Source organism: Gasterosteus aculeatus, chromosome 5 (assembly GCF_964276395.1).
Source record: "Gasterosteus aculeatus chromosome 5, fGasAcu3.hap1.1, whole genome shotgun sequence".
Classification (NCBI taxonomy): Eukaryota; Metazoa; Chordata; class Actinopteri; order Perciformes; family Gasterosteidae; genus Gasterosteus; species Gasterosteus aculeatus.
Window position 1 is genome coordinate 9,003,202 of NC_135692.1, and position 27,281 is coordinate 9,030,482.

Genomic DNA, 27,281 nt, shown 5'->3' on the forward strand with positions numbered 1-27,281 from the left:
TGCTTGTTAAAAAGGGTTCCATGTCAACTAAGAATTGAATTTTCAGAATACCACATAGCGGTGAAAACAGCCTTTTGTTCATTTTAATGAGCCTTCTAAAATGACTAGAATAAACAGCTGTACTTTTTTAACAAAGTTATTTTTTATTATGTAACAACTTGTGCAATGTGAACAACATTCTGCATTATTATACCACCTATTTCTATTTACAGGTCATTCATCTCTTCTAGGATCCATTTCACTGTTTCCTGCAAACTGATTTTACCGTCAAAAAATGAATTGTTAGTTTATATTTCCGTGTTATTATACAGTTTCTTCAAGGACAGCGTGATTTGGAATATGCTCTTTTATCCAGTGGAAAATAATCTATAAGTTGCACAAGTATTCTATGTCATCATCTATTTCACAGCAACATGTTCGTTTTAATATTTCTTATAATACATTTCTTATATTACATTAAAATTCATGGGTAAAAATGACACAATATTAGAATACAATATTAGTTATTGCCATACGTGACATACGGGAATTTCAAATTCAAAACAATATTTAAAAGTAATTTCTAAAATAAAGATGCTAGCAATCATTGATCATTTCTTTAGGAGAGTATCAATGCATCCGTCCAGCCTCGGCTTGGGTTCTATTATCACTGTCATTTTGGCAAGGAGCAAAAATACAAAATAAACAATTAAAATCTCCAGAAAGTGACTTTGTGAGATCAAGACAGCTCGAGCAATCTGATAACACTCCTTCTTCAACCCGCACAAGCAGCTTGTGTAAGTCAACCACTACAATACTGCCAAAGACGGATCTATCGCCCGACCTCGTACGGACTACGTGTGAACTAAACAGTGGTTAAGCATGCTTTAAATATTCCCATTGGAAGATTTTTTTTAACTCTTTTTTTTAAACGTGGTTAAATCTCACATATTCTGAGCAAAGAAAACCTAAAGAGCCCTTAAACTTATCTTACAAAAGGAGTTTCACCTCGGCTGCTGCACTGAAGCTGTTTGTGTGAATGCGAGAAGGGGAAATCTAGCTGGTCTGATAACTCGAGCACGTTGAGAGACGTTTCTAGCCCGGCTTTTGCACCGGAGGCTTCTGCACCGGAGGCTTCCGACCACTTTAGCTGGAGTAGAAGAAGCGCTCGTATTCGTTCAGGATGAGTTCCACGATCTGGTTCTGAAAGACCATGTGCATGGTGATGTTGGAGGCCTCCGTCTCCGGCCGAAGCAGAGTCGGGCCGTACACGATCGCCACGTTCTGCACAGTCATGCGATTGTCCTCTCCGTATTGAATGACCCTGCGAGAGAAGAAAATGAAGGATAATTTTTACTTTTTCTGTCAAAATGTCAGTTATGAGTTTAATGGGAACAGACACCAATTTAAATATTATTATTTTTAAATAAAAATACCTGCGTAAATGCCCAAAAAGGAGTTTCATGGTGTCATGATTGGGAGGAGGAAGTGATTTCACCAGATCGTACATATGAGACACTTTTGTTTTGTAATCAGGAATTCCTAAAAAAAGACAGAGTAAAAGTTATTGATTAGTTACGCCGTACCAGGCAAAAGTTTGGACACACTCATTGAATTGAATGAGGAAATGTGCTCAATCTTTTGACTTGTACTGTATATATAATACACCAACCAATCCCTAATAAGTTCATTAACTGTGATGTACGTATAGTTTGTAACAAGACCTCACAGACAAACACAGTGTGTTCAAATTAGATTTTAGGGTTAGATTTAAGACTTACTGATGGCTGCGATGAAGTTGTTAAAATGGCTGTATGGGAAAAGCGGCTCGGGAAGCTCTCGGAAAAACAGCTTCAGCGCTCCGGTGATGACGTGAACGTCCTCCCACTGGCCGTCCTCGAGGTTCAGCTCCTCTGTTTTAACAAAACAGGCACACGGCCCGTTAGAGCACAGCAGGGCGCCGCCGTCCGCCTCTTCTACACTCATCGGCTAATTTAAACATGTCGGGAGATTCACCGTGATCGGCCTTGAAGCGCAGCTTCTGGATGACGGCCAGGTTCCCGCTCACTCTGTAGAGTCCATCGATGTCTAAACCTGCACGTCGGACACGTTGGTGAGTCAACGTCTTCGCCGCACGCAGCCATGACAACACTCCTAACCAGATTCGGACGGGGCACTCAAACGTACCTCTCTTCTCCACTGCGTTGATGCATTTCTCCACAAAACTAGGAACGGTGGTCTTCTCCTGCGCACACAGAGTGGCCAGGTGGCAGCCAAACACGTTGTCTGCAGGGGGGGAGAAAATATAAATAAATGACAAATAAAGAATGAATATACAGACAGAAATGCAGGAAGGAATGAGTAGTAAATTAATAGGCTGGTTAAATAATAAAGTAAACACAATGTGTTATCATACTCATATAGCATAAAGACTGCAGTACAATATCAGATGGTAGTACGAAATAAATAAGTAAAACTGTCTTTGTAAAAGTGAATTGTTTGTGCTGGTCCGAGAGCTTTTAGTTCTAATACTTAATGAACTGTCTCTACTGTCATTGTAGTTATCTCATAAACCTGTTTGTTGTTATTATTTTTATTTTTTTTGCTGTCTTCCTGCAAAACAAATATCCGCGTGTCAGCGGTGAACTGATATGAAATGCGTGGTGGAAAACACAGAAACTGGTGTTAGAATAAAACGCATCGGCCCGAACGGTGCGTGCGTTCGAGGTCCGCTCGAGTGAAAGTCGCCTCTCCGTCAGCTCCTATTCAAATGAGCCTGAGGAGCCCTGCTCCGTGTCATTACCTCGGATGTAGCCCTTCTCCTTCACAGCCTGCAGCGTCGGCCGCTTCATGAGGAACTTCATTAGCTTGGTCCGAACGCGCTTCTGGTCCGTCTGGTCCGTGCTGGATGAGTGTGTGACACTCTGCCTGGAGGCTAGAACACAACAAACACTGTGTGACTTTTAAAGAATTTGTAACTTCACAATTGGGTCCGATGTGTCCAAGTGGGTTCGTGCCTGGAGGTGAACAAGGAAATGGATGTGTTTTTGCTTTTTTTTTTCGACTTACATCTTCGCTTGTCTATGGTGGTTACGACCTTCTCTTCTCGCTCCACGATCTTCTCGTATATGTTGCCGTTCTCCTCCTCTGAGGGATGGTCCAGGTACTCCTAATGAACAGACACACAAAGTAGTCAATCAATCAGACCCTTCACTCACAGTGGAGCCGCAGCATTGCCTGAAATGAATCTGTCAAAATGAAAAACAAAAACCTTCCGTTTGCCAGAAGAACAGAACGTTGGATCATTTAGTCTCCATAGGGTAATTTTGCACAAACTGTAACTATAGCTACTGTCAACTATCTTTAATTGAAGGATCGTTCAACCCTGAATGTTCCAGCCCGCGCTGATTGAAGTTGAAGGTTATCACTAAACTATTTTATCTGAAAGTTTTAAGCAACTTTAATTTCTTTGCTTTTTTGTCTGTTTTTTGTGCTGTTATTTGTAGCTGCCACCTCGGCCTGGACCTCCTTGGAAAATAGATTTTGATTGGTTAAAAGATGAATAAAAATATTATATTAAAAAATGCTGAGCTACTCACTTTTTTTCTAAGGGAGACGGCCGCCACCCTCCTGAGGAAACCCTTTTCGGCTTTATTATAATGTTTTTTCTTACATTCTAGTATTCTGAAGCATGACGTACAGCAACCCACTGCTTCGTTCTTGTTTTGTGGTGTGATGTTTTTGGTCATTTCTCAGCCTTAATAGAGGGACTGAAGCAACTCCATAAGCCGGGAATTTTAGCAGTTTAGTGTGGAGCCTTTTTGTGTATCAGTGACAGACGGAGGCCAGACTTACCAGCTGTCTTATGGTGTCCACTAAGACTTTGTGCCAGTCGGTGATGATGCTCTCTGTGTCGTACTGTATCAAATACTCCACGCCGTTCTTGCTTTTTAACTGCAGGAGAGAGAAAGGGAGAAAATTTGGTACAAATTATGACTTAAGAATTAGATTTAGATCATTCCCAGAAAACGTAATACTTTATATTAATTTCTGATTGCGTTTTAATTGAGAGAAAAAAACAACAACAAAAAAAGCAAGCAGGCGTGTAATTTTTTCATGAAACACGCAATAAGTTCCATGTCAACAATCACACCTCAGTGTTTTTAATTTAACGCATTAAACAAACGCCTCCGCGCAACACGTGCGCGCATACACGGACATGTGCGCACTGTCGTACCAGTGGTCAGAGAGCACCTGTGGGAAACACTTCACCTCTAAAACATTCTTCTTGCTGGACTTGTCCTTTGACGCCCATCCAATCGATGCTCCTCGCAGCTCCACCGTGACCTCCTGAGCGATCTGATTGGTCTTGTGCTGCGTGGAGAGAAAAGAGGAAAAGAAAAAAAGAATCAACACAGCTGTTTACAATGAACTGGCGTCGCCCCATTCCAAGAAACGAGTCACGTTTAAACAAGCGGTGGCTTTCAGTTCCGTCATTCCCCATGAAGGTGACGCAGCGCCGAGGTGTGACGTTTCACACGCTTTTTTATGAGAGCAAAGTCGACTGCGTCTGCGAACAAATATGCCAGTGATCCTGTTATTGATGTTTCGGTGCAGGTCTCACCAAGGTCCCCGTTGCTGAAGACTTCGGGTCTTTGTGGAACGTCAGCACTCCTCCGTGGAGAACCGTCCACGTCTGGGCCCAGTTTTTCCTTCACAAAGGAGGGAATAACAGTCACAAACACTGAGCGAGGCAACAGCGGGGACAGAGGGGGGGGTCACATGACTCCAAACACACACACAAAAAAACAAGAGGTGAGAGTTGTAGCTTACCGGACTTTCTTGCCGTTCTCACACACTTTTGTTTTGTTGAGAATTCCGGCTTTCTCCAAGTTCTGCACCTGAAAAGGTCACAACACTGTAACTCTTAAGGGCTCATTTGTAAGGAGGAAAGTCATGCCAGGTGCTGATGTGAGGGACACACAGTTCAGGTCGGCCTTGAGCCACACATGCATGCATGCATGAATTAGTCCTGTGCAGAATATCCTCATCCCTCTATACGTTTACAGTCACCGTGCGGCTTTCCCAAGAGGAAGTGATGGCTGTTTGGATTGTTTGATGAACTGTGACAAACAAGGACTTCACTTTCTAAATCAACAGATTATATGGAGTTTGTTTATTTTATGCCACTTTAACCAGAATAATTAGTGAATTTGTTGGGGACTATCTTCAGTAAAACACTTTCTAGTGAGTGCTCCCAATCCTGCAGTTAATGTGGACGTTTGTGCAAAATGTAAGAAACTGAGAGGAATGTATATGGAGGAAATACACATTGAATAAATATGATTTGATTTCACGTTTGGGTTCATTTATAAACCTCAGGAGCAAAACACAAATAACGATTCAAAGCAGATATTTGACTAATACAAATATTTAACCAACGGACGCTGTTCTTGGTTTGTCAGGTGGGCGGTGTGGTTGAAAACATGCGTCCCCAGCAGGGGGAATCCATGCGCTCTGATGCGGGGGAATGAAACAAGCGCTCCTCGAGCGATTTAAATTCACACCTTTCGCCAGTCATAGATAAGACTCTGCTATCTATGAGTCGAGCTCGGGTGAAACAAACAACCCACGTTATAGCGCAGCCACTTGGAGGTCAGATAATAGGGGTTCCTCCAGGGTCTAAACCCAAAAGCCTTAAGAGAGAGACAGAAGGCCGGTCAGATACGAGGAAGCTCACTGCTGAATCTTTTCGGGCCTCGAGTTATTCTGCAGTAACGTGCATCGGCGGACGGATTCCACTCACGTTCTGCTGCGTCTCCGGAGAGTTTCCTGCGCTGGAGCTGTCGCTGCTGTAGTCCGAGGTGTTCCTCCTGTGAGTCGGTACGAACCTCTGAACAACAGAATGAGATTTGGTTTAGAATAACTGTCAGATTAACATGTCTTTGAACGATCTGCGCCTGGTCTCCAGGGTAGAAAGAAAACCCAATCAACATGGCATAACAACACATTGTTCTTTTGCTCTCTTATTTAGTCCATATTTTGACCTCTATGAGGAATTCCTCAAATATTAAAAATATAGATATTTTTAAAAAGAGATATATAAAAATCCCTAGAGCTTCTTTCAAACATCAATTCCCTTCCTTGGGTTGAAAAAAAGCCACAATAAGGGTTCATCACAGTTTGGACCCCTTAGGTTTAAAGTAAAATACATGTTAATGGTGCAATAATACATTAACATCACCATCACCATTACATTTAATATGAATCAACCAAAGCAGAAAAAGTCAAAGAGTAAAATGTAGAAGTGCCCACTCTAGTGGCGGAAAGGTAGCCAGGTTATAAAATCTGGATGTTTCTGTAGCAGCAGTTTAGTGTCCATAGTCTTGGAGAGACTTGTCCTATTCTCAGGTCTATTCTCAGGTGTCCACATTCTTTTCGGCCGGTCGGTGCGATTCCCCACCGCGTACGCACCCAATTCAACCCCACACCGGAGACACATCTACAAACACAATTACCCCGCGCCCTTGAGCCAGGCGTTGAACCTCGTGACTTTTTAGTGGGAAGAACCCTGCACTTGTCCCCCTCCCCTTCCCTCCCTCCCTCCCTCCCTCTGCAGTTACTGTAAATATGAGTGCAGTTCATTTGCCTTTCTAAATAAGGGAGTAAAAACCTGGGCGTGCCCTCCCTTCTCCTGGCTGACTAAAGCTTTCCGTCCCAGCCGGAGGACACACCCTGGATCTGTGAGACAGCATGCACGTGTACCGGCAGGTCTAGTGTGAGTGAAAGCGTGACGGTGTTGTGTACCCCTTCATCCAGGGCCGAGCTCAGCTGTTCAGGTGCCATGGTGTGCCTCCAGTTTTTGGCGGCCAACGGGTTGCCCGCCTCAACGCCATTCTCCATCCTCAACCGACCAGCAGCTGCAGGGACCTGCAGGGAGCGAGTCGCTTGGTTTAGTCGTAGTTAAAAGTATTGGGGGAAAAAAACGAGATGAGCTTATGTTTGGAACGCGGTGTGCCGAGTGGCACCTCCGTCTCCAGCGGGGGATCTTTACCTCAGGCAGGACCCACTGAGACCTGGAGCCGTCTCTCAGGTAGAAGTAGGTCTGCCCTCGATCATCCACCGACTTGATCCACTGTGAGACAACAAAAAGTGAGAGACGGTTCAAACCAATGCAACTAAATATCTCATAACATCTAGGTCTTGACTGCAGTGGGATCCCCCCGTGGAGCTACCTGCTCCGGGGAATGCTCGTTGGTGAACACCCAGGTCCCGTCGGGTTCCACGCTGAGGTTCCACCCGGGCGGCGCGCTGCGGTCCAGGTTGGCCCGGGGGATGGCGGTCCGGGTCATGTGACTGAAGCTGTACTCTTTAGGGAGGGTGGGCGGCCCCGCGGCGAGCAGGTCCTCGGACGCCTCTGGATGGTCAGCGGCCGGGTAGTCCTGCGTGGGGTAGTCCTCCTGGGGGAGGGGAGGCTGGGGACGGACACACAGTAAGAACACGAGAACAGGTTTTGTGAAGGTTTAACCGACCTTTGACCTGCTTTTGGAGTCCTGAAGCAGGAAAACCGTGCAGTATTTCACAAATAACAGTTTGTAATGTTTCTGTTCTCCTTCATTAGCATAACTTTATGATTTTACTCTCGTTTTTATTATTGTAATGTTGTCGGAGTTACTTTTTGACCAGAACCTTTCATGCCGCTAACACAACAACGAGCAGTTAGGTGCAGCTCGCCACAATAACCAAACATTTTTAGGTTTAGGTTTGTCCATGTGTGGTAAATTATTTAGGTCACAGTTTGTTTCAGTTTGGCCAGCAAGGTTATTTCTCTCTGGAGCTTTATCGCCGCAGGTACTCGGCTTCTGTGAGCTTTTCACAGAGCGCGGCTAGCTGTTTCCCTTGGTTCACATTCACTGTGCTAAGCTAAACCCACGAGAGCGGTGTCGATCTTCTCACCCAAGTCTTGGCAAGACAACAAACACGCTGGCAAAAAAAAAGTTGCTAAATCTCCCCAAACAATGGCAGAGGAATGCTTTCCCGCCACGGCCCAGACGCTCAATCACTTTTCCCTGACACTGATAAAGAAGTCACAGCATTTCCGTGGCCTCCAAGTACTTCTTTCTGGCTCACAAAAGTCATTAAGAGGCAGAAAAAGGGGTCACTTGTGGGCTCGCCTGTGAGGAAAAAAACACTGGAAGCCAACGGCTGAATAATGTCTGTGGGATATTCACATCATGTAAAAAAGAATTGGAACGATATAATTTGAATCCCCCCAACTGTCTGAAATCGTAATAAAACAAATTCAAAATGAGGACAAATGCCTTGCAAACTTGTGGGCACTACTGTTCCGCGTTGGAGCTGCGCGCTTTGCTAATGTGGAACCAGTCCTGTCTGCTTTGGAGGTGCAGGGGATTCAGTTCCATTACAAGAGGACCGCATTAACAGCTTTCCCTAGGGTGGAGCTAAAACAGGAGACAGATGGAGACTAAGTGGAGCAGCCGGGCCGTCCTTACCGGCACGTCCTCCAGGAACCTGTGCACGCTCATGGGCTCCGTCAGGAGGGGGTACGGGCTCAGCTCCTCCGGCGGGTCCCAGGACGTCTCACCGGACATCGTGTTGTAGAAGTAGGTGCAACCGCTGCTCTCATCCATCAACTGCTCCCAGTCGGAGGGCGGCGCGGGCAGCGAGGCGGCGCCCGGAGAAAGGGCGGGAGACTGCGGGGGCGAGGGGGAAGGGGGCGGCTCGGGGTCCGTGGGGGAGTCCAGAAAGGGGTTGTCCCAGGTGGTGCGCCCCGTGGCCGGGTGGTAGTAGTACTCCTGTCCGCTGTCCCGGTCAACGTGCACCTCCCATCCCTCTGGGTCCGGCTGGGAGGCGGGGCAGAACGAGTCGGGCGACGGCGGGGACTCGGAGGTGCTTTGGCGAAGTTGCGTTACGTTGACGTACACGGCTGACCGCAGACTTTCATTCTCCACCTGCGCAGAGGCCCAAAAAAAGACAGGTGTAGAAACTGAAGAACAGGAACAAGTGCTTTCACACAAAGCTGAAGCAGCAGTCTGCAACAGTCTGTCTGTGAGTGTGTGTGTGTGTGTGTGTGTCTGTGTGTGTTTGGGTCTCAGTCTGTTTTAAGTATGCAAGTTTGCAAGTAATCTTGGAAGACAGTGTTTGGTGTACTTGTACGAGACTAAGTACCGGCCTTTCGGCCTCGCCCACCGCACCACACGTTTCAGTATGTCATCCTTCCGCATCTGACGGAGCAGCGGAGCACAGGAAGTAGCCCACAGTAGAAAACAAAAGAAAAAAGGCACGCTCCACGAAGGCGTTCCTGCAGCAATACGGATCATTACCAAACTCTACGCGCTTGTGAAAAACACCCACGGCACACGGTTTCATGCGCCCGTACGAAAACAATGTCCACGGGTCACGTCTGCTTCAGGCCTTAGCCTGACTCTCTCGAGCCGAGCTGTGCGTGTCTGCGCGTGCTTCGCCTGAACCGCAATGGGTGCTAGATTTGAAAAGGAAGAAGACAAACAGAAAAAGCAGGTTGCGAAGCCACGAGATGCAAATGCAAATCCTCACAACCCATTTGTTTAAAGAGCAACAATTAAAAGAGAAACTGGGCTCCTGCAGGAAGCCTCGGGCAAGGAAGGGTTTCTCCTGCACCCCCCTTCATGCGACCCGCGCCAGTATTTTAAAAAGATAGTAATATTTTCTCACCGGGGCTCCGCGCGGGCAGCACTTCGTCACTGCTGTCGCCTCGCAGAGCCTTTCTTCACACGCCTTCATGATGCCACTTCGCTGGTTCAGACTAACTGTCTGTCAGCTAGCCTCATGGTCTATATTTACCAGGGCCTGAGCCCTGTGTGTGCGTGTGTGTGTCTGCACGCTGCATCCGTTCATCACTCTGGTGAATGTGCAGTGCCTTTAAGGAGGGATATGTCAAGAGTGTACAACACGGCACCGGTGAAAACAAAGTACATGCACCTCTTAAACCTTTGAGATACTTTACTTGAGTATTTCAGTGTTATTCTACTTTATTCGTCTACAACACTGGAGGCAGATGCTTTATTCAGGGCACATTGTCTCTCCTTATCTAGTCATTTAGGTCTGTATTTCAGTAATCTCATTAAAGATCAGTATTAATATTCCTAACCTAGAAACCGAATAGGAGTAGACCTGACCTTCAGAATCCTTCTAATGTAGCGGGATTCCAATCAACGTAGCAAAATGATATTTATACATTACGTATATAAGTGCTGTGTATATAATCCTGTAATATATATGTATCATTTGCATATATATATATATATATATATATATATATATATGCAAATGATACATATATATATATATATATATATATAAACATATAGTATGTATGATTCAACACCATAAAAGGAATTGACCATTTCCTGCTGAAGTTATTTTGTATATCAAGCATGCCATTTGCAGAGGAGCATCGCTATGAATACTTATATAGATCAAAGTGATCAAAACAAAATGCATTTCCTCCTAATGGATTTGACAGCGGTGTTTTTCCTCCTTCTATTCAATGCGATCACTTTGCCAACTTTGCCTCCTCATCGATCTCGACCTGATCAAAAGGCGATCGACGCGCACAACCAGACAAATGACCTCTGAACAGATTGATTCCAAAGCGCCCAACGCGCCTCCAGAGCGGCAGACAGAGGAAATGAAAGAGCTTCATCATTGATCTCTGAAATAGCGACGCTGCAACGCCCCAGCTGTGCAAACAGATCAACAAACGCTATGATGCAAATGTGCGATAGGTTGTCATCGCTTCGAAGCGAGAACCCACGGAGTACGAGCCTGCAAACACAGTACGAGTACGAGCCTGCAAACACAATGTACTCTGTTTATTAAGGATGAGATAACTTTTTCGCCAAAAAGTAAAATAACGTAAGAAAAGCAACACTTTTTTTTTTTCAAAACGTTGCATCAATTTTTATTGTTTAAATGCAGTATACATGCTGTATATCGGCATCGTAACCGTAGTTCAGACTTAAGTATTCATAGACAGCAAATGGAAATTGTCTGCAAATCTCAGATGAAAAAGAGACCAAAGACCACATGAGAGTGTTCACTAACATCGAAACTGTTCACTTATTCATCCCGCTTTGCTTCAGCACAAGAACAGAAACAGGTGTATTGGAGGCACGTTTACTCAAAGCAAGAAGCGGGTCGCTAATCAAAACACAAATCTACGTGGAGCACGAAGACAGCGAAGACTCACAATTTACAGCAATAAAAAGCCACAGCGATGTGGCGGCGACGGCCTACCTGAGAAGCCGCTGGCAGAGCCAAGCCGCGCTTGGCCCTGTGACCTGCCCAGACGCCGGAGTACATGTCCACCATGGTCACTTCTCTCTATCCAAAAGCAGCCATGGAGCCACACGCGCACACAAACGCACACAAACGCACGGCCCCAAACTGAAGTTCCTCGAGGCGTGTGGCCGCGTTGGACTTGGCGGTGAACGCCTCGCTTCTCTCTCTCTCTCGCCGTTACACTTGCAGCGCGGATAGAAAGGAGAACTGTGAGCTGTGTTACAAGAGTAGCAGGAAGAGGCAGTGTGAGGACCGGGTGAGATGTGTGTGTGTGTGTGCGCGCGTGTGTGAGTGTGTGTTCACATGCGTGGATTCTTGTGCACAGAGTAGGGGGTCGGTGTGTGTGTGTGTGAGTGGAGGGAGGTGAGAGGGGGGGGGGTCAACTGTATGTGGAGCTGAAAGCAGAAAGAGGCCATGAAAACAAGATGGAGAGGAGCGTTGGATCGAGGAAGCAGCGCAGACGCTGCAGGTCACGCCAACCTACTTCCTGCTCGTGCGCCTATATGATTGAAAAAGGAAATGTCTGCATGGAAACCACGCAGGCGCCCTTCAGCTCGGAGCGGCGCTCACAGGAGGACGTCACAGAGCGAGGAAGAGGTGCTCGGCGCTCAGCTTCGGACCCTCTCTGATGAGGCTGAAGTGCCGTTCGGACTGCGGAGTCCGCCGACGGGAAGTCTGGTTTCAGGGCTGATTGTTTGGGGAGCATCACTTCCTCGAATGTGGGGCAACGCCAGCGAGTCTGCAGGCGTCGGGCAGAGCGAGTTTTTTAGGGGCTGGGGGGGGTAAATGTCAAGCCTGGGGCTTTGTGGGTAACTCTTGTGTTCATGTAGTACATTTGTGCTTGTCGATTGCGTCCAGCGCGTGTCGTGGCTTTGGTGAATCTATGCTGAGGGAGTGTATTAAAGTCACCGTATTGTTAAAAAGTATTCGGTATTATTACTATTTTAATTAAAGAGCGGGTTAAACCGCAAAAACTAAATGTGTCCCGGTTTATCTGCGCTTTCTGTGTTCGTGTGACATCAGCTGACAGGACCCACGCTGTTGCCTGGCAACGCAGTGCCGCCAAAATAAACTAAAACATAGCATTTCGGAGCGGATACGAGTATATTCAGACATACAGTTTGAGAAATATGAAAGAGGTTGTTTTGTATTAAAGCTTGTTAACTTGTTCTTGTAGGAACCTGAAATACAAGGCTGAACCCAAAACTTTGCATAACAATGTCTCCTTTTGCTGGCGATTACAGGCATCCATTCAAATGCACCTCTGAACCCCCCCTCCCCCCCCCGAAAACCTTATCTGTTAGGTCTGACTTTTGAGATTACGCCTGGGATTTCTCTGCTGGGGAAAAGTGTCTTCTTTTAGACCGTGTAAAACAAACTTTGCGCACAATCTCCATCCTCATCTGTGAACAACCCCCCCCCCCCCCCCCCACACACACACACACACACATACACACACCTCCCTTCCCAAGCAATACAAGCAGCAGCAACTGATTACTTCACCACATTAGCACTCATCCAATCAAACAATGGAGGGCCAATTTGGGGCCCAAATCGCGCCACAAAGCACACAGTCAAGCTATTGATGGAATCTGGCTCCGCCTCCTCTTACATCACACTCCTCATGGCCCACAATCCAGGATAACGGCCCAAAAAAATCAAAGGAGAAAGAAAAGAGCCAACGTGAAAACCATGAGCTTATCGCGTCAATATCAAAGGACCAGCCGTTGCAATGCTTTCTGAGGCAACACACTCCCACACGTTTACAAGAGGTGCCACCTTGACATTTGGTTGCAGGTGCCAGAAAGATTATATGCAGTTTGCACTAAAGTATTCAGGACTTCAGCGTCATTGTATTTAAGGTGGGCCGTACTGAAGGACAGGATGACTGAAATCAAGCAAGATCATTGTCACTTAAAACAATTTAAAAGTACTAATTGTACAAAAGACACTCCCAAAGACGCAGCTCATGCAACCGTACGGACAAAGGATCCGGCATACTGTTAGGACACATAAAAGACGACCAAAAGTAAAGAGAAAAGCTGACTTTGCTTTGCAATGCTGGGTGTGTGCACTACGTCGCAATCCTGCACCCCACAATCAAATTGTTTATGAAACCCGTCATAATGTTTGGGCCCCTTGTGTTCATCTGACTGAGTTAAGCATCAGTTTTCACGAGGAATAAACACCCAGCTGCCTTTTAAACAGCAAACTCGTTTAACAAAAAAACACCCGTTGATCTGAACATAGTTCCAAATTTGTCAAAAACTTTTCTATTCATACGGCTGACAGAATATTCAGTAAATTTGTAAATGAAAAAAAAGTCTGAACTTCAGAATTTGCTTTAATGTCTTTTTTTTCATTATTATTATTTGGCATCAGTTTAAATATATTTTTTCCTTCAGATCGTTAGTTTGATAAATTTCTTCCTTAAGCTGTGTCACTTGAATGCAATGCATTGAGAGGAAACTCTATGTACTGTCACGTTGTACCGGAGGTGCTCATACAGATACAGTTCAGGTGAAAAGCCTGCAACACAACAACAAACACACACCGGTGTGACGTAACGGCCGCTTGTAAAAGCTCAACTCTTTACAGGTTGAATAGCAAAACGCATCGCTGATCTCACTTACGTACAATTTCCCCCAAAGAACGGTGTAAAGGAAAGACTCATCCCGGGCAGCTGAAGAGACACCTGTTCCTACTCACTTGGCGGACACCTGCGTTTCGTCTGAGGATCTCACACGACCTGTTGGAGCAGTTTTTTTGGCATTTGATTTCGGTCTGTTTCACTAAGCGCTGCACTCCTATAATCACGTTGCACAGGAGGACAAAAACAGAAGTCACTTCTGTTTTTTTTTTACTTCCCAAAGAGGGATGTGAGCTTCCAGAGCCCTCCTGTAAATTATCTGAACATTTGAGGGATAAAGATTTGTTTGGACATTAGTATTCATCAGGAACTTATAGGAGAGGTTGTTACAGTCACACTGGTACCATAAACAACTTCAACAATGAACGCAACGTAATATATAAATAATCCACGATAAGAACAATGTCATCGCCAAACTAAATGCGCACCAGTGGAGTTGGCTTCGCCACACTTTGGATTCTAAATCCCCCCCAAAAAACGGATTTCTCATCCACTTACCAAATCTAACCTTCCCCTCCAGACAACAGAAGCACACCACGTTCCCCTTGATATTAAGCGACCTACATTCGGGGGCTAATTGCAAGTTCTGCACATGCACGCACACGCCAACAGCATGACAGAGCTGGCACTGACAGCTCTAAAGGCCCTGCTGGTTGGGAGTCAGGCCAGGCCCCCTCTCGTCACCATGGAGACGGCCTTCCATTGTAGGGTGGTGGGGTTACTCTACTTGAGGGGTCCTGGCACGTCTGCAGTCCTGAATCACTCAGAAACGCAGCAAATGTAAAGTTTTCAAGATAACCGTCGGAATTCACACGTCTAATTGTGTTTAAAAGTGCCGAAGGACCGTCGTTAAAGCAAACACACGGGTAATGACGGTGGTACGATGCACACATCCACTGGGTAAACTGGGAGAGGCTGCACTCAACACGTCGCGTGTCCCCGTCACCTTGCAACAGGTGCAAACAACAATGGCCGCCAAACTTACCCGGAAAAAAGCAGTAGTTTTCACTTTATTTTATTCAACCAACAGCATCCAGCGGAGGAGCGGGCCGGGACGAGCTTTATGTCCGCAAAGGCTCCATCGCGTTTCCCGTCCCTCCCTCCTTCCCTCCCCCGGCAGCGCGGCTCATCACGGATCCCAGGATTCGGTCCTCTGTTCCGGGGACACCAGGTGGCCGCGGCAGGTTTGGGAGTGGCTGTCGGCTTCTTTTTAACAGCTTCCTCTTTCCTCAAACCTGTTCGCAACCTGTTCTCGAGTGACGTCACTGACCAACAGCGACATTACACCGCCCCTGATAAAAGTTAATAAGAAAATGAAGAAAACAAAACAAAACTCCTCCTGTTGTGTCAACTAACACGTACGGTGACGCGGTAAAAGTACACCGACACAAAAGGGCGACTTCACAGCCGCAGAGACACCTTCGATGAGCGGAACCCAAATCAGAGACCTTGCGGTGAAGGGGCGCGCGAAGGGGCCGTTCATTCACATGCTGATGAGCCGCTGGCCCGGATGCTGCGGACTCACACCGCGAGGACGACGAGTGGTTCGGTCAAGCGAAGCGTAGCCGGCGGCGGGGAACAATTAAGACCATTTGCTCAAGGACAGTGGTTGAAAAGTTATTTCACACAGATGGGTTTAAAGGTAGTTAAAGTACCACCGCTCCCTTATATGTGAATATTGTTGAACCGCGGTGATTTCACTCACGCGTCGTCGGTCGGAGCTGCGAATATGTAATTTTTTTAAAAATCCGTTTAAAAATAATAATTTAGCCTGCCAGACTTCTGTAACCTGCCTGCCATTCTCTGCTTATATACACCTATCGTTCAGCCGTTATTAGCATAACACCTCAGAATGCATTGTGGGTAATGTAGACGCCATGAACCATGAAGCATCATCATCATAAATTGGATTATTTGCAGTCATGCAAATCAACTGTGTCTACGTGTGATGTATTGTGATGTTACATGAAGTTCTTTATTTGCTACATTTCAGAGAGACAGCGGCATCCTCCTTGTGGCATGTATGTGGCAGCGGCATCAGCCTGGCATCCGGACTGTGGCACCTCAGGTGGGAAGCCGGTGGGCAGGCCAGGTGCCGAACGGGTGTCGCTGTTGTGACTCCTGACTGGCGACTGCCACAGACCTGCCATTGCGTCGCAGTGCCACAAGGAGGATCTCGGCCTTGTTGACATTTCAGAGATATTGTATTATTTAGTTTCTGGAAAAACACATACCGATACATAAAGTAGTTACATTAAGCAGCCATCTACACGAGTAGTGATCCAATACTATAATATATAGCCTTCTAGTAAGACACTCAGCTGGCCTGTTTTTATGTTATTTGGGGAAAAGTTATGGTTAATATAATAAATAGGCTATAATTGCCTAATCATAGCACTTTGCCATTTTAAATAGCCTTACTTCTTTGGCTTCTACTTCTTACTTCTTTTAAATGGACTATATTGAGATCAGGAAGTTAAATTCAAAGTATTTCAAACCACATTGAAGAATATGAACAACCAGTGACATCATTTCATTTCTCATATATCTTTAAGCTGAGAGTAACTGATGCTTTGCAGTCATGAATGATTTTTTGTAGTATTGTTTGTGAGGTAAGAAGATAAACCTTTCTTACCTTTGTGAATTCCAGCCGGCATGATATTGTCACACCTGTATGTCAAGTTGCGTTTTTGTCCTGTCTCCAGTTGTTTTTTGACTTCCTGTTTTATTTTGGAAACTAACTCCCTCTCGTTTCAGGTCCCTTGCCCTTCCTCATGTGTCACCAGTCTGATTGTCTCCCCTGATTCCTGATTGTGTCCACCTGTTCCCACAACTCCCTCATGGGTACTTATAGTCTGCGTCGCCCCTTGTCCTGTGCCAGTGTGTCTTGTTGTTTTGCCCTGCACACCAGCCCTCACGTCACGAGTCAAGTCAAGTCAAGTCCGATAACGTTTGTCACGTCCTTTTGATCCCTGTTACATTTCCTCGTTTAAGAGAGATTTTGAGTTTTTGCCTTTTGAATTTTGATCTCAACCTTTTTCCCTCATTAAGAGAGATTTTGAGTTTTTTCCTTTTGAACTTTGATCGCGACCTTTGTTTCCTCGTTAAGAGAGATTTTCAGTTTTTTCTTGTTATTAATAAAAAGCAATATCAGCTGAACCCTCTGCGTCCGAGTCCTCCTCCTTCCTGCCTGACAGTACACACTGGCCAGAATGGACTCGGCAGAGAAGGACCAGCTGACGGAGGCGCTGCGCGCTCAAGCATCAAGACTGGCGCAGCATGAAGACCTTGTTGCTGACCTCGATCGAGGGGTTCGGGGACTTGCTCAAAGCCAGGAGGGGTTTAAGACTGCCATGACCACGCAGGTGGGACTCCTAAACAGTCAGGTAGAACAAATTCTCACCTTGCTCTCCAGGAACCCCGCGGCTTCTCCCGAACAACCCCCCACGCCGTCTGAGCCCCCTCCCGTAGCCACACCAGCAGATGCGTGCACGAGGCTGGCACCTCCGGAACGATACTCCGGAACCATCGGACAAAGTAGGTCCTTCATCATTGAATGTGAAATGCACTTCGAGCACTCTCCGATGCACTTTCCCACAGAACGGTCCAAGGTTGCCTTCATGATGTCCCATCTCACGGGAAGGGCCAAGGCATGGGCCACCGCTGAGTGGGCTAGGAGTTCGGCAGTTTGCTCATCACCAAAGAAGTTTGCCGACGCTCTCAGACTTGTTTTTGACCCTGTGGCAACAGACCGAGAAAGGGCTCGTGAGCTCAGTCAGATAAAGCAAGGTGGACAGTCCGTTTGTGAATACGCCATACGTTTTCGCACCCTGGCGATGGAGAGTGGGTGGAACACCACGTCCCTCTACGATGTTTTTCTGAGAGGGCTCTCCGACCAGATCCAGGACCTCTTGGTCCCATTGGACCTGCCTCTGGACCTCGATTCCCTCATCGCCCTCGCCATCCGCACCGACAACCGCCTACAGGAACGGAGGCGGCAGCGTGGGCCCAGAGGGACACCCGCTGCACCTGGCTCTTCCCCGACGCTCTGGGGCGCCGCATCGCGTCAAACCTCCCCTGAGCGACTCTCAAGAACCCGTGCCGGAGGCGAGGAGGAGCCCATGCAGATGGGGAGGGCCCGGCTCTCTCAAGAGGAACGACAGCGACGCTACCAGGAGGGCAGATGCTTTTACTGCGGCGAGCGTGGCCACCTCATCACCGCCTGTCCAGTAAAGGCCAACCAGTCGGTGAGTCAAGTCGCCGAAGTAACTCCTACTCCACGCCGATTGACCACAGTGAGGATTAAGCACCGGGATAAGAACCTAGAGCTGGGGGTATTGATTGACTCAGGGGCAGATGAGAGCCTAATCGACTGGGGGTTAGCACAAAGACTGGGGCTTCGGGTTGACCCATTGAGTAAACCGGTTAAAGCGAGCGCACTTAATGGAAGTGCATTGTTCACTATAACCCATGTTACAGAACCGGTGGAGCTTCGCATCACCAATCACTGGGAGCGCATACAGCTGTATTTAATACACTCACCTCTGCACCATCTCATCCTCGGGTTCCCATGGTTAATTCATCACAACCCACACATAAACTGGCGCACCGGGGACATTATGGTATGGGGGGAGGGTTGTAGGACCCAATGTCGGGAATCATGCCCCCAAGGGAAGAACCCCACGCTAAACCGTGTCGTCACTCACCCTGTCACAGACTCGGAGATCACCAATCTGACTCAAGTTCCAAGCTGCTACCACCACCTCGCTGAGGTTTTTAGTAAGAGCAAGGCCACAGCTCTACCACCTCATCGCCCGTTCGACTGCGCCATTGACCTTCTGCCCGGCTCCACCATCCCGAAGGGCCGTCTTTACTCTGTTTCCGGGCCCGAGAGGCAGGCCATGAAGGACTACATCGAATCCTCCCTGAGGGCGGGGTTGATCCGACCTTCCTCGTCCCCAGCAGGGGCAGGTTTTTTCTTTGTGGGAAAGAAGGATGGAACCCTTCGCCCCTGCATTGACTACAGCCCGCTTAACGACATAACCGTTAAGAACAGATACCCTCTACCTCTCATGACCTCAGTATTCGACCAGCTTCAACAGGCGCAGATTTTTACCAAACTGGACTTACGCAACGCCTATCACCTGGTTCGCATTAGGGAAGGGGATGAGTGGAAAACGGCATTCAACACGCCGTCTGGACATTATGAATACCTGGTCATGCCCTTTGGTCTCACAAACGCCCCAGCAGTTTTTCAAGCGATGATAAACGATGTGTTAAGAGACTTTTTAGACCAGTTTGTCTATGTGTATTTAGATGACATTCTGATTTATTCCCCCGACCTAAACACCCATAGGAACCATGTTGAACTCGTCCTGCAACGTCTCTTAGACAACGGGTTATATGTGAAGGCGGAAAAGAGTGAATTTCATGCCGATACTGTCGCCTTCCTGGGCTTTATCGTAGCCCCTGGGAGGGTTCAGATGGATCCGGCTAAAGTAAGCGCGGTAGTAGAGTGGCCAACTCCTGATAGCCGCAAGAAGGTACAGCAATTTCTCGGTTTTGCTAACTTTTACAGGCGGTTTATCAGAGGCTTCAGCGCGACAGCAGCCCCGCTCCATGCTCTTACCTCCCCGCAGGTGGCGTTTCACTGGTCCGCCGAGGCAGACGCAGCCTTCCAGGAGCTTAAGCGGCGCTTCACTACAGCACCCATCCTCACGCTCCCTGATCCGGCTCGCCAGTTTGTGGTGGAGGTGGACGCCTCCAATAATGGGATCGGGGCCATTCTCTCCCAGCGAGCAGAGTCTGACAACAAGCTTCATCCTTGTGCCTTCCTGTCGCGACGACTGACTGCAGCGGAGCGGAACTACGACGTGGGAGATCGTGAGCTGCTGGCAGTGAAGGCGGCGCTGGAGGAGTGGCGGCACTGGCTCGAGGGGGCACAGCACCCTTTTTTGGTTTGGACAGACCACAAGAACCTGCAGTACATCAAGAAGGCCAAGCGTTTGAATTCCCGTCAAGCCCGCTGGTCCTTGTTTTTTAACCGTTTTGATTTTTCCCTTTCCTACAGACCGGGATCAAGAAATACCAAGCCTGACGCCTTATCCCGTCTTTTCAGCCCGGAGCCCGTGGCCAGGGAACCTGAGCCCATCCTCCCACTACACTGTGTGGTTGGAGCGGTTACCTGGCCTATAGAGACCAAGGTGAAGCAGGCCAACGGTGAGACCCCCCCACCTCGTGGGTGCCCAGATAATCGTCTGTTTGTCCCTATTAATCTGCGCCCACAGGTGATCCACTGGGCTCACTCGTCTTTGCTCACCTGCCACCCGGGCGTACGTCGGACCATGTTCGCCATCACGCAGAGGTTCTGGTGGCCGTCCATGGAGCCGGAGGTCAGGGAGTACGTTGAGGCATGCTCCGTCTGCGCCAGGAACAAGAACTCCTCCAGAGCCCGCGCAGGCTTGCTACAGCCGCTGCCCATCCCGTCCCGGCCGTGGGCAGAGATCTCGATGGATTTTGTCACGGGGCTACCGACCTCCAAGGGGAACACCACGGTGTTGACCGTGGTGGATAGATTTTCAAAGATGGCACACTTCCTAGCCCTACCCAAGCTGCCCACCGCTAAAGAGACCGCTATCTGCATGATGAACAACGTGTTTAGGATCCACGGGTTCCCCAGAGACATTGTGTCCGATAGGGGGCCCCAGTTTGTCTCGCGGTTCTGGCAGGAGTTCTGTAAGCTCATCGGAGCCACAGCTAGCCTCACATCGGGGTACCATCCCGAGGCCAACGGACAGACGGAGCGCCTCAATCAACAACTGGAAACCAGCCTCCGGTGCCTGGTGGCCCAGAGCCCTGCGTCATGGAGCGAACACCTGACGTGGGTAGAGTACGCCCATAACTCCCTTCCCACCTCCGCCACTGGCATGTCTCCCTTCCATTGCGTTTTTGGTTACCAACCCCCTGTGTTTTCCGAGTCCGAACCAGAGGTGTCTGTGCCCTCCGCCCAGGCCTTGGTCTGCCGCTGCCGCCGCATCTGGGCAGCGGCACGCCAGACGCTGATCAGACAAGGGGACAGAGTGAAGAAAGCAGCGGACCGCAGGAGGAGACCGGCCCCAGTGTACCAGCCCGGCCAGCGAGTATGGCTCTCAGCCAAGGACCTACCCTTGCAGGTCGAATCACGAAAGCTGGCCCCTCGCTTTGTCGGCCCGTTCCCCATCTCGAGGATTATCAATCCAGCAGCTGTGCGCCTCCGTCTGCCCCGGTCCCTGAGGGTACACCCAACTTTTCATGTCAGCAAAATCAAACCAGCGAAGGAGAGCGCAATGGTGCCAAACCCCAAGCCACCCCCACCCCCTCGAATGGTCGAGGGGGGGCCGGTCTACACGGTGAGGAAACTGCTGGCGGTACGTAAGCGGGGACGGGGCAGGCAGTTCCTCGTGGACTGGGAGGGCTACGGCCCAGAGGAACGACAATGGGTCTCGTCTAGCTTCATAGTGGACCCGGATCTCATTCGAGATTTTTATAGAGCACACCCGGACATTCCAAGGCCGCCTGGTATTCGGCCTTGAGGGGGGGGTAATGTCACACCTGTATGTCAAGTTGCGTTTTTGTCCTGTCTCCAGTTGTTTTTTGACTTCCTGTTTTATTTTGGAAACTAACTCCCTCTCGTTTCAGGTCCCTTGCCCTTCCTCATGTGTCACCAGTCTGATTGTCTCCCCTGATTCCTGATTGTGTCCACCTGTTCCCACAACTCCCTCATGGGTACTTATAGTCTGCGTCGCCCCTTGTCCTGTGCCAGTGTGTCTTGTTGTTTTGCCCTGCACACCAGCCCTCACGTCACGAGTCAAGTCAAGTCCGATAACGTTTGTCACGTCCTTTTGATCCCTGTTACATTTCCTCGTTTAAGAGAGATTTTGAGTTTTTGCCTTTTGAATTTTGATCTCAACCTTTTTCCCTCATTAAGAGAGATTTTGAGTTTTTTCCTTTTGAACTTTGATCGCGACCTTTGTTTCCTCGTTAAGAGAGATTTTCAGTTTTTTCTTGTTATTAATAAAAAGCAATATCAGCTGAACCCTCTGCGTCCGAGTCCTCCTCCTTCCTGCCTGACAGATATCCTATTTATGCTTTTGGGCATCTCAAATACAATGGCTCTCCTCTGCACAGAGGTTTTATATTTAAGGAACAGCCCATTTAAACAGGATTAATTATCCTTCTAACAAAACCCCAGGCGAAGGTTTTTGACTCAATAACTATTTTGAGTCCACAGGAAATATTGTACTTTTTAGTCCAGTGTCAACTATATTTTCTTTTATTGTTTATAATTACCTTAAAAAATACCCAACACATGAATTATCAACCAACAATCTATCAACTAATCACTGGGTAGCGTAAATATATTTAGCTCCACTTTGACTAATCACACAAAAGTGAACTTGTGGTTATGATGAGTAATACTCATTTGAATACTTTGTTATGTTTTGCTGAACAAGTTTTAAACTTTAAATATTACTCCTGACTGGTATTCAAGAGTTGTGAAAATGTCTTCCTATCAACATACAAACAAAATAAACATAATCATCCGATAAACCAATGTAAACATTGAATCAAAGTAGGTATTTGTTTCTCTTGAAAGCAGGAAGTGAAACAACTAGGACACAGTGAGATTAGGTGGGCGATGCTGCAGCACCTCTTGGTCACATTACTCTTGAACATGAGGCATGTAACTACATGCAACAAGTGAGAAATTCAGTGTTATGGAAAATGTGTCCTTTTTGTGTTTTGTAATGACACTTAAATCCCTTGGTGGAGAAGATGGGTCCTAAATCCATTAATTCAAATTTGTGAAAACGTCATCTGAAATTAAACAATAACATTGCTCGATTCTTCAGCGGCAAAACGCATAAACGATCCTCATTTACATGGGATCCGCATATGGACGAGGAGACGGGTACATGCCGCTTCATGCTGTTCTGGGATCGGTTTATGCTGTTCTGAAAAAAGAGGAAGCTGCCACAGAAGGAAGCTGCGCCCGTGACCGAGCGCTCCGCCTTTTGACGCGATGAAACTGCGCCACCTGCTGGCCGCGATACCTCAGGGACGCGTTCTGATCTCACAGAATACCGAGTGATGAATGGAAAACAGGGAGACTAAAATAATCAGACTCACCTGCTCAGAGGGATCTCCATCCGTAGAAGAAGTAACTTCTGCATCTTGATCTGAGTCCTGCCGCTCAAACATGAACGTGTCATTGGAAGCGACGCGACCGGGCAGCTTCGAAGATTTGGAGATGTTCAGCTCCGGTATTGTGCCAAATATGGGAGAATTAGGGGGTAAAGGGTAATCCGTGTCCTCATCCAGTACAAAAGCGCGTTGCTGCTCCACTTTCTCATCCGGTTGACTCTGTCTGGTTTTGACCTTTGACACAGGATGAGGTCGCGCGTACAGCGGGCCGTCCTCACTCAGATGCCCAGACGTAAATGAATATACTGGTGTTGAGTCGCTCGTTCTCACGTCGTCCTGTTTGCGTGCACAGCCGCCGGGGGCTTGTTCCTCCTCTCGCCTCACACGGAGCGCCACATCTGGTTTGTTCTCACAGAAACCAAAAGTGGAGAAGCGGCGAGTCTCTCTGGAAGCCTCCGGAGCCGACGTGCGAGTAGTCGCTTCACGCGGCCTCTCGTCGGCCTCGGTAGGCCCGGGAGAGTCCTCGGTGGGGGACGCGAGCGCCCTCACGTACTGCACGGGGACGTAGAAGGGTCTGGAGCGCTGGTCCCTGCGGACGTGCCACCAGTGCTCGTTGGTTCTGGAGACCAGGACGTAGCTTTCGTCGGGCTTGATGGACACGAGGCGACCGTCATTCGCCGTGTACTCGAACTCGTGCAGCACGGACACCAGCTCCATACTCCGGCCTCCTCTGCACTAACACGGCGTGAACATCCCAGAGCTGCAATATAGAGGAAATGAGAAGACAGTGTTTTACTTTCAAAAGGGGTTGTTGTAAAGGTCAGTCAGTGGCTTGCTGTCCCGCCCGTCCATACAAGCTCGTTCTCCCTTGTTAGACATGTAAAAGGATAGTAGTTGTTTTGGCATTTCGTCTTGGTTGTATTTAGTTAATTTTTGATGATTCTTCCCATCTTTCTTGTCGTCTGGAGTGTCTTTGTTGTCATTTTGGTCTCCCCAGGTTAGGTTTGGGTCTCTTAACTATCAGTTTGTGGTCCTTTTGCATCTTAACGCAGTTGTTTTTGTTGTTTTGGGTCACTGGAGTCATATTGTCTTGCATCGCTCCTGGCATAGTTTTGGATCTAGATCGTATACAACTTGACATAATTGTCGTGCAGCAATTGCAGTACAAATTAGGGAAAAATGCAAATATAATGCGTGGAAATTCATGTGTTGACACTAAGTCGTTTTGTGTGTCTTTGTAATCTTTTCAGGATCAGGAATCAGGAAACATTTATTGCCAAAATATGTCAAATACACAAGGAATTTGTCTTGCAATGCAATGGGTTAGTAGAATAAGGCTATGGGTAAGTATAAAACAAGAGAATAAAGTTGAAGTTTAACATTTAAAATATTAAAAAAGTTAAAAAATATTAAGCATAAAGTGCTTTATGTTGTCGTCTGTTTGTAGTTTTTTGATTTAAGTTTTAAACGAGGCATACATTTAAACTGACTCAGGGGGTCCCTTTGACCCCTGACCACTCGGGCCTTTTGCGTCCGTCTAGTAATTGTCAGTGTTTGATTTTAATTTTGATTTTAAAATTAAATTGATTTTAAATTTTAACAATGTTGATTAACAAGAAGGATTATTGCAGTTTTGAAGTATGGCGAAGGTAAAACGCCTCGCAGAGGAAAACGCCTCCATTGCATTGCACAGGAACAGACAGGAAGCCTCTTACATCTGCTGCAAAGCAACGTGAGCGCGAACTTACTCACAGATCACTTGAGCCGATGCTCGGCCACAAAACAGGAAGTCGGTACCAACTTCGGCGCAGCGTTATTGCAACAAGATCTGGGCAATCTCAGTGCGCCTTAAGTGGCTGTATTCTCTCACAGATCTTGGTTTCTCCTAAAAATAACAACAGGGTGTCATGTCAGCATATACTTCTTGTTTTAGTAATATTGTTTGATCACAGTAATAAAAAAAGAAAAGGAGGAACTTGTACGTGATCAAGAAAGGAGCATTTTAAAACTCCTAGAATAATTAAAAATACAAAATCAAATGTAGGAAATAAAAACATGACAAATGACTTTAAAAAGCTGTATGATTAACTCACATCGTGTTGGACTTGGAATTCATTATATGTTTGCAAAAGGGTTTTTCAGCAAAACTCAAAGGACAAACAAGCAGCAGGCTAAATCACAATAGTGGACTCGCATTCCCTAAAGTCCCCAGTGTGAGAAAATAAAACTTTTTTAGAATAAAGTTACTTGCCCGATCGTGTTCTCGAAGTCGTACCCCAGTCACCGAATGTCTCTCGAACATCCCCCGGAGCAGTTTTGTCTCTGCAGAGCTCAAGCTGCTGCTGAATGTCTCGTCTCTTACTTCCTGTTCTGTGTGAGTTTCTCCAAACCGAAGGACCAGATGATACATTACAGCGTAAAACCGCAAGAAATGGGAAGTCTGACTGAGCCTGCATGTCCCATCATATGCTCTGTGATTATGCACTATTGTTATGGCAGCTCACTGACAGGAGGTGGAGTGGAAAGTAGGGCGAGGCGGTGATTCATTTAGACGGAGTAACACAGCGACACTTGATTATAAAAAGGCAGAGAAAACTCATGTGGACATTAAAGAAGTAATTTGTACAATATACAGATAATATGCATATAAAAACACATACAAAACGGAGTAAGACATGATGACATATTCTACTATCCTATGTGTTGTATGTATTGTCAGCTGCAGTAGGCGGAGGACAGCCCCACCACGTGTTGGATTTGCTGCTGGATTTCCAGCTCAAATACAATCAACTACGTCACTGGTGTCAGCAACTGTTGCAGGCTCTGCTATTTTTATTCTTATGAATTGCACAAATCTTATTACAACCCAAACTGTTTCACTGCTTTCGACCTACAGCCATACCTTCCTCTCTTCAGTATTACATGGACTCTGCACGCACAACATGTATGCAGACTGTAGAAGTTGGTCCTGAACACTCAGCTGAAGCAACATCTGTGTTCTGACATGTCTATTGTAATGGAATCTTGCCGTAAAGAGCGATGACGTAACAATTCCTGGTTGCATAAATGGAACGGATATTGTATTAAACAGTAGCGTGTTGCTAATACACAGCACATCGCAACTGCGTTTAACCTGAATTACAGAACGCGGTAATTCAGGTATACTTTTTGCATTTTTGGAACTCGACAAAAAAGCAAGTACTTTCATCCATCCATCCATCCATCGTCAAACCGCTTATCTTGCACACAGGGTCGCGGGGGGGCTGGAGTCCATCCCAGCCAACTTGTACCAAGGTGTACCCCGAGAGACGGGAATAATCGCAGGTACTTTCATATTGTAGAATATTAAATCATAATATTTTCCACATCAATCATACTTTTTTATTTGCTCTGCTTAATGAACTCTGACAACACAATTTAAATCTAATCTATATTTAGTAAATCCAAATTCAAACCAGAATTACATCAAATATGGTGAACAGTTTTGATGGATGACTTTTCAAAACAATTTTTTCCAGGTATGTCAATCACCTTTGTGTTACTTCCTCCAGAGAAAGACAGTGACTCGGACAGACATTAGTATTCAAATTATTATTATTATGCCACTTTAAAGAATTTTAAAGCCAACAGAATTCAGCGTAGGACTGTTAATACAAAGTCTGGCCTCAATGTAACTAAACTAATGTCTGTTTATCACATGGACCCCTCAGATTTGGTCTGCTGGAACCCGCTTTGTGCACAGACTCAGTAAATTGGTCCTCCTCGAGGACGACCACCGACGGGTTCATCAGAGGGACGTCCGTCCTGTGTGGCGAGGTCACGCAAGAAACTATCTGACATAATTACAACACAACAGACGGCAGGCGGAAAGTGTGGAAGAACACTTTCAGGCTCAGGTGTTGAATGCTCCTCGGGGAGGACGAGACAGGTGCAGCTGACAGCTGTATTCACAGGCGTGTGTGTTAGCTGTGTACCACACGTGTTACTACCTCAGTCATCCTCAAGTTGAGGAATCACTTTTCTTTTTTGTTTGTTTTTTTATGTTTAGAATTGATACGCTTGACATTTGTGGTAAAGAGTGGAAACCGACTGTAAATCATTTCAATAAAAATAAATGCAATTATAT

The 27,281-nt window shown here is 46.9% G+C and overlaps 1 protein-coding gene across 7 annotated transcripts; it reads right to left on the minus strand.

Annotated features, from left to right (window-relative positions):
- Window positions 1-123: 123 nt before the first annotated feature.
- arhgap27 (Rho GTPase activating protein 27) lies at window positions 124-25,661 on the minus strand. Of its 7 annotated transcripts, none has more exons than XM_040176522.2 (19): window positions 25,407-25,661; window positions 24,908-25,040; window positions 23,141-23,915; window positions 8,493-8,951; window positions 7,215-7,454; window positions 7,034-7,114; window positions 6,787-6,909; window positions 5,786-5,872; window positions 4,813-4,880; window positions 4,604-4,691; window positions 4,252-4,353; window positions 3,835-3,933; window positions 3,049-3,148; window positions 2,783-2,914; window positions 2,167-2,265; window positions 1,996-2,073; window positions 1,761-1,892; window positions 1,416-1,521; window positions 124-1,303 (listed from the first exon to the last, which is right to left on the minus strand). In XM_040176522.2, the coding sequence occupies exons 3-19, from the start codon at window positions 23,870-23,872 to the stop codon at window positions 1,126-1,128; spliced, it is 2,904 nt and encodes a 967-aa protein (XP_040032456.2). In that variant the 5' UTR covers window positions 23,873-23,915; window positions 24,908-25,040; window positions 25,407-25,661; the 3' UTR covers window positions 124-1,125. The 7 variants fall into 7 exon arrangements, with proteins under 7 accessions (XP_040032456.2, XP_040032458.2, XP_077959309.1 ...); XM_040176524.2 differs by having other exon boundaries at window positions 4,813-4,874; window positions 25,407-25,660; XM_078103183.1 differs by having other exon boundaries at window positions 4,813-4,874; window positions 24,904-25,040; window positions 25,407-25,638.
- Window positions 25,662-27,281: the final 1,620 nt, after the last annotated feature.